We start from the raw sequence: 7,878 nt of genomic DNA, 5'->3' as shown, positions 1-7,878 counted from the left end.
GCCAGGGGGGAAAAACCCCACCCAACCTAATTTTTTTCCACTACTGATGCAAGAACCTTTTCTTCTGCGAAGTGCTCCACATTCAGTCTTCCTGTTTCCCCACACAGCTGTAACTCAAGCCACAATACAGATCGTAATCTTTACTCTCCCCTTCCCTTGCTGTTCATTTTTGCAGTTGAGCAGCGAACCAGATCAAGAAACTGATCACGATGAAGTTTATTTTAACCAGATCAGTTCCCTGAGCCAGTTCACTGCCCAGACACACAAGCACTTGCATGAGCAGATCACAGAGAGCTGAGAACAGTTACATGGGACGAGAAGCAAGGGCTGCCTTTCTTGTCAGCTGCATTAGCTCCAAGGCAGATGACACTGGAGCCTCTGTTTCAAAGGGATACATCACTGGGATATTTTTGCACATGCTTCTTGATCCTTCTCATTCTCCTCTACTAAAAAACCTCTAGGTCTGTAGAAAGCATTTTCAGATCCCTTGCATGAACGGTGCTATATTGAGATACTTGACTCTTTCACAATAGTTCCTCTTGCTGTAATCACCACCCTCAATTTAATCTGTCCTAATGTCATGTCTGATACTTACATTGGAATTTTCTTGAGAGAAGACAGTTACTCTATAAATAGAGTAGAAACATGCTGATAAAACTGCAATGACAATTACATTTATAAATATTCTCAGAGAGTAGATGCGTAGCTTGTCTTTCATTGTCCTGTCAGCTATTTTTCGCTTCAGTCTTTCTTCCTCCAAGTCTGTCTACAAACAAAAAAAAAAGGATGTGTAGTTTTCTGATGCAGCATACACCACTTGACACCATGTCTTCTACCTCTGGGATGTGCAAATCCATAGCCTGTTCTAGGAGGGTCACTCCACCGCCTGCCCGAGCACACTGAAATGAGAGTGCCTTTTCACCGACACAGACAGGTCCATACAGGAGTGGAAGCCTCGTAATCCTCTTATCTCTACCATATCAGTAACGTACCTCCTTGAGGACAGAAAAACAACTTGCCTGTTTATTGTGAGAGACTGATCTTGGATAGCTTGGTACTAAACTTGAAATGGGTAAATCAGCCCACTCATCTCCTTACTTCTGCAGTTAAGTAACCAGTCCTCACCACTATGGCTCAAACTTTCTTCTCCTACTCTTTGTGAAGGACAGTCTTGAGCAGCTTGTCATGTAAACTTCATATATCTCACCTTAGCTGATGTGAAAATACAGTATCACCTGTGAAGGCTATTTAACCTGGGCAAACCCACAGATTACCCAGATATTTTCTGAGGACTTATTTCCATCAAACAGCAACATTAAGAGGCAAGTTTTTCTAAGGTCTGAGTTCTAGAAGCAAAAGTGTGGTAAGTGAAGAAGTCTCTGGTTATATGATGAAAAAAGATGACTATGAACTTTACTAAAGCAGGAAGCAACTCACTAATTTATGAAATCTGTTATTACTGCTTTGCAGTTTGAAGTGGAAGTATCTTTTTAAAGGTAATTGTTTCACTACACAAATCTCTGCTTCCAGCATTGTCCTCGTTTCAGCTGGGATAGAGTTAGATAGCTAGAATCTTGGAAGTGATCATGGACTGGACAGAAGGCAAAGATTTCAGAATATCACCAGAGGAGGAGGTGGCGCGTGCTGAACAGGCCCCGCTGTTTAATAAACTACCAGAAAATGAGAAGCAATATGCCCTGTTCACTGATGGGTCCTGTCTTCTTGTGGGAAAGCATTGGAGGTGGCAGGCTGCTGTACAGAGTCACATACGACAAGTTGCAGAAACTGCTGAAGGAGAAGGTGAATTGAGTCAGTTCGCAGCAGTGAAAGCCATCCAGTTGGCTCTGGATATTGCTGAACGAGAAAAATGGCCAGTACTCTGCCTCTATACTGATTCATGGATGGTGGCAAATGCCCCATGGGGGTGGTTGCAGCAATGGAAGCAGAACAATTGGTAGCGCAGAGGCAAACCCATCTGGGCTGCTGCATTGTGGCAAAGTATTGCTGCCTGGGTAGAGAACCTGGTTGTAAAAGTATGACACGTAGATGCTCATGTGCCCAAGAGTTGGGCCGCTGAAGATCATCAAAACAACCAGCAGGTGGATCAGGCTGCTAAGATTGAAGCAGCTCAGGTGGATCTGGACTGGCAACACAAGGGTGAATTATTTCTAGCTCGGTGGGCCCACGACACCTCAGGACGTCAAGGAAGAGATGCAACGTACAGATGGGCTCGTGATCGAGGGGCAGACTTGACCATGGACACTCTGGCACAGGTTATTAACGAATGTGAAACATATGCTGCGATCAAACAAGCCAAGCGATTAACGTGTCTCTGGTATGGACAATAGTGGCCGAAATATAAATATGGAGAGGCCTGGCAGACTGATTGTATCACACGCCCACAAACCCACCAAGGCAAACACCATGTGCTCACCATGGTGAAAGCGAGCAGCTATGTGGTGCTTAGTTGCCTGCCAGGTTAAACCACAAGAAGTGGGCAGCATGCAAAAAGAAGTTACTGGTTTCACCAGAAAAGCCTTTCAGACTCTCTTTTTAGAGAGCTTTATGATTTGGGAAATCTATTAGCTGCATCAGCATTTTGTATGTGTCAAAGACGCCTAGTGAAAAACTTTCAGTATCTTCTTACTGCAACAATGTGCTCAGCTTGTATGAAAAGTACCATCTGAATTTTATTCTCTCCAATTACTGCCTATCACATTGAAGACTTATAACCCAGTATACTCAAACTGATTCCCAACACTACAAGGGTTTTGCCCACAGCTGGGACAGCTTTTCCTGCTGGATTACGTAGAAACCAACACAGGAAGCAGGACTGGAGTGTGAGGAAGAGGCAGATAAGCAGCTAACAGGCTGGCTTCGGTTCCCAGTGGATGGGGGAAGGGCCATCAGCCTCAGCACCAATCCTTCTCACACCACAATCCTAGTTACCTAGAAAGCATGCAAGAGGATGTGGGTTGCCCTGCCCCCAGTATAAACTACCTCTTATCCTTATTCCATTATCTGCAGAATTATACACATCCCCTTTTTAGCCATCTAAGCTGTATGAAGAAGTAATAGAAAAATTACTCACCTGGAGCTCATATTGCAAGCTGCTATGTTTTAGCCGTGCTGCGTATGGATCTGTAACACAGAAGTCCCAGCCTGCAAAGACTTTGTTACAGTAACTCTGAAACTGATCTTCTTCATGCACCAAGCTCTGCTTAAACCCTTCCACAGACCTAGTGAAAAACGCAACTTTACTTCATTCATGAAAAGACATACTTTATCCACAGAAAATGAAACAAAACCCCATACCTCAAGCAACCTGGTTCATCAAAGACTAAATGACTCACACACACTTCCCTTCCCTCCCCCCACCATGAGCAAACAGCCGCATTTGCTTTACGCATTTGCTTTACGTAAGGTTACTTCCTTCTGCATTTAGCCACAGCCATACCTTCTCACCTCATCCAATGCTTAGCTCTGACACTGCAAAGAGCTGGCTCAGGAAACTGAGATGGCAAAAAAACCCACCATCAAAACCCAAAAATAAAATCCTCCAACAACTACTGTATAGTTGAGGGTCTTTTATTTCTATGTATGCATATATATGAAAAACTAATACTTCACATGTATTTATATTTATTTGGCTGGCTCAGTTTCCCAAAGACAGACAAAGGCTACTGTGGCACTGCATCCTCAAGCAAAAGATTATCCATTTCCATATAAAACAGTTCTAGAATGCAGCATGTTCCCTACAGGCAAGAATGCAATGTAAACTGTGCTATGGGTAGCAGTAAATAAATTATACAAACATCTTTACCTTTTTATTATCCAGAGGACACTTAATCCAAGGTAGGCAAATGTAGCCAGTAGATATGCTAGGGGCAAGTTGTACCTCAGGATACTGATCCACGCAGCATCTATTGTGTAATAGCCATAAAACAAAATTGTGTCTTCAAGGAACCCCTGTGAAAACATGAAGCTTAAATAGAATTTGTAACAGTAGCAGCAACTGCCCAGTTAAATCCAACCTGGTATTAAGCAATCATTTTGTAAATTTAAAATTACTATTGGGGTCCCCAGCAAGTTACAACCATCTGTAGCTTCTAAATACTGTCATTGCCTCTGCCAAACTGTAATGCAGACACTACATGCTTAAAATCCGTCCCCTCTCCAAAGAGCTCTGTGACAAGGACACTGAGACCCTACACAGAGAGTACAATAGGCAGTGTGTTCCAGAACATGTGAGACTGAGCAGCTGGGAAGGAGAGGCGCAGGCTGCAGCATGTGGCCAACCAGGCCTTGTGGATGCTCAGTAAGAGTCAGTTTGAAAACTCGCCTTCTCACAGATAAAGGACAAAGCTTGATTTTACCCCAGTGATGCAAATGCCTTATCATTTTTCAAAATTATGAAAGCTTCATTACCCAAGTAGAACATTTTCACATTTTACATCTTATGTGAGACACAGAAACTTCATAAAAAAAAAAAAAATCTAATTACTTACAGTGCCACTGAGCAAATCTTTGAGGTAAGTATAGAAGTAAACAAGTCCCTTATTATCACTGGGTTTATAAACTGTGCAGTGAGGCTCTGTCAAAAGAAAGGCAGGAAAAGTCACTCAAATGGTAATGCCCATTAAACTGCAAGATCAAGTTAATTCAAACATGGCAAGTTCTTATTAAAAAAGCATTTATTTGTCGTGGGAGGTGTAGGAGAAGCTGATGGAAAAGGGGAATCTTACAAACAACAGCAATATGTAGAGAAGACGTTTACCTATGTTCTCTGGCAGAATTTTAGTAAAAGTACTGTTGAATATTCCGTATTTAGAAATGATGCTGGGAAGTGTAACAAAACTGAACATCAGGATAAAAACTATAAAATTCAGTAGGACCAGAAAACGCAGGAAAGAGAAGTAGGATTGGATGCCAGTACCAAATTTTCCTGGGAATAAAGAAACATGTGCCAAAATCATTGAAAATACAGAACGAGCAGATTATCAATTCAGTTACATTCAGTTAACTGACAAAACATTACTAAAGCTAGTTTTAACCACTGCAGGCTTTCAGCAACATAACTGAAATGGAAATGTGGCTTTTTAATAATTTCCTCCAGTGTATTTCCTTCTACCCCATCATGGATTTTACATCAGCAATAATAAAGGAAGCAGGTAACTTGTTAAACACATACAGTTATATCTGAAACTACACTCACACACGTAAAACTGCCAATAACAGAAGCAACTTGAAAGAGGAGAGATTGACATAAGACAGTAAATACCTCCTATGCTGTGAATATCATGTCGCCAAAGCTTCAGGTAAGACGACAACTCCTTGACCTCATTGAGGACTTTTTTCCATGATTTACTACTGGTTCTTTTCCATTGTTTCCATCCAGCTAAAAGTTTTACATCAGCCTGCTGACAGTCCCTAAGAATCAAGAAATCCAGTTACTGAGCACAAGAAATACTTTTTCACTACATGTAACACGGCCTAGCACAATGGAGCTGGCTTTCAGCCTTCAGAGGGATAGCACAGTGCTAAAACTTGGAGTAACATATGCTAGCTGTCCCCATCTTTTGCTCCTGGTAACTGTGACATCAGGTTAATTCAAATATAGCATGTCCTCTCACAGAAAACACTTGCTTCTCTTGGAGAAAAAAAAAAATAAATGCAATTGACAATAGCACAACACAGGAAAAAATAAGTAGCTAAACTTCCTGGTGGGATCTCAGGGAAGTTGCCATTAATTATTTCATATTTGCAAATGGCCAGAAAAGGAAGAGAAGATTCTTTCCTTAAAACTTCTGTCCAGAGCATCTTCACCAAGAGGCTCTTAAAAAAATTCTCTAAAATATTTAGCTTTCCTCTTTTAATGTTACAAATGCAGCCATTTGAAATAAAAAATTGTTCTTTTTTTGTAGAAAATTCACAGATCTCAAAATCAGAATGAAATAACAAAATATGTTGTGGGGAAAAAAGTAAAAAAAAAAGAAAAGAGTGCTATAAAGAGGCTTAAATATTCAATTTGGATTTTACAATTTTAACTTTTATATCACATTCCAGTATGTAATAGAAAACAAATGCTATTAAAATTATTCATTTTCCATTATTCAGTTTTTATAGCATTTTCAAAAATTCACTGGAAAGCGCTAACTCAATGAATTTGAGAACCTATTTCTGTGCCAATGTGTGGGAGTGTACTTTTCTAATAATCAGCTGCAAACAAACACCGATGATGCGCCACAAACTAACTGTAATTCTTCATCATGTCTCACAGCTGTGCATACATTTGCATCTTAGAAATTGCTGCATGGTCAGCAAGAGCATCAAGGAGAATTCTGAATGGCTCAGAGCTTGCACTTCATTTTTTCTTTTAAGAAACCTTAAAACCAGACAAAATTTCCCAGAAACATAGCTTGAAGATTGACTTGTATGCAGCAAATGCTGTTCCAGCCTCCTGTGCCACTGGAGAAGTGCAGCAGTTAAGCACCCATGAGGACACTGTGCCAGAGTAGAAGACAAAGGTTTCAATTTTAAAATACTTCGTACACAACCCTACTGAAGCATGAAAGTGACACACTGCCACGCCATGCCACTGTCATGTGTGCTGTGTGTTGACAAAGTTTCCATATCCTTCTCAGCTGAAAGTAAAATTGGGATTTTGGCAGGATGCCAAATTAAACCCTATAGGCAATAATCAACAAGCAGCAGATGACCTCATCTTTAATTTCAAATACAGCTACTCTCGTAAGATTCCATTTTGTGGAAACTACAGGCTGCAGCATGTCGTGTTTTAAACACTCTCGAGAACTGAGAACTATCTGGCCCGTGTTTGGTCTGCATTTTAAAGAGAGGTGTGGGCTGCACATTCATCTGTGTTACAGAAGTTGAGTGTTCAGCTTTCGGGACGTTTGTATCAAGCATTTTGTGTTGGCGGCTGCTGCACAATACACACAAATTACTGATCCACAGAAGTGCCAAGAAGCCCCACCAGAATCTCTCAGTGCTAAAATGTGTAAACAAGCCTGGGACATCCCAACTCCATACCTAACACGCACCACGGCCACGGGACTGCCCTTCCTTTTTCTTGAAGAACTGAGCATTAGATATCCAACTTCAAATAAAAATTCGATGCATCAAGCGCCTTCCTTTACCATGACCTAGATCTTCTGCTGTTCCTTGTGTACAGGGTTAAACCTAACTCCAGGGTCAGGCTGTAACTCGTTTCCCACTGCTCTTGCAGGCGAGTAACTCTTGTGCACTGCGGAGCACCAAACATAAATTGCACTTTCACCTCTCTCCCGGTTCATAACCACAACTACAAAGTACCTGATTGAAAGATGCCACTGTTCCCTGACAATGTAAAAACACATACTGTGTCCTCCTTCCTCAAAGGAGCTTTCAGCCTAGGTGTAAGACATGAGACAAGAGACACAGAAATACAGGCGGGGCAAAGCACGCTCTTCGCAATCCCCTCCCTGCTGGCGGCTGCCATCAGCGGGGCAGGAACTACTTACAGCTCACAGCAAAGAGCAATTTAAAAAGGGATATGGGGAAAAAAAAAAAAAGAAGAAATGGTCCTAGAAAGCTTCTTTCCACCTGCATTGAGCCACACCAGAGAGAGTGCAATGTATTTTGGAAGAACTGCTGAGAAGACTCAAGAACAGCAGCACTCGCATAGCAGAAGCGGGTTGCTGATGACCCACAGTGACCCCCAGAAGCCAAAAACCCTGCGGCCAAAAAAAAAAAAAAAGGACACCAGTGAGAAACGCATTTGGCTGCTGCAGGTAATTCCCAGTTTTGCCTCATTTCTTCCAATTCAACCTATCCTCCTCCGGGTCAGCTACTCCCTCACACCACCCGAGAGCCCCCGGT

General features: G+C 41.8%; 1 protein-coding gene across 2 annotated transcripts in view; it reads right to left on the bottom strand.

Annotated features, from left to right (window-relative positions):
• Positions 1-7,878, bottom strand: part of TMC7 (transmembrane channel like 7) — a 16,368-nt gene extending 8,490 nt beyond the window's left edge. The window contains exons 1-7 of one of the 2 annotated variants that reach the window (XM_035889236.1): positions 7,158-7,878; positions 5,282-5,430; positions 4,778-4,945; positions 4,509-4,594; positions 3,824-3,969; positions 3,092-3,239; positions 596-766 (exon numbers count right to left, since the gene is read on the bottom strand). In XM_035889236.1, coding sequence (XP_035745129.1) covers positions 596-766; positions 3,092-3,239; positions 3,824-3,969; positions 4,509-4,594; positions 4,778-4,945; positions 5,282-5,430; positions 7,158-7,282 — 993 coding nt within the window. In that variant the 5' untranslated portion in view covers positions 7,283-7,878. The remainder of the gene's footprint in view (positions 1-595; positions 767-3,091; positions 3,240-3,823; positions 3,970-4,508; positions 4,595-4,777; positions 4,946-5,281; positions 5,431-7,157) is intronic. The other variant, XM_035889235.1, reaches the window with a different exon arrangement.

This window comes from Egretta garzetta, unplaced genomic scaffold (assembly GCF_000687185.1).
Source record: "Egretta garzetta isolate BGI_Z169 unplaced genomic scaffold, ASM68718v1 scaffold292, whole genome shotgun sequence".
In the NCBI taxonomy this organism is placed as follows: domain Eukaryota; kingdom Metazoa; phylum Chordata; class Aves; order Pelecaniformes; family Ardeidae; genus Egretta; species Egretta garzetta.
Note: the sequence above shows the minus strand (reverse complement) of the source record. Positions and strands in the feature narration are given on the sequence as shown.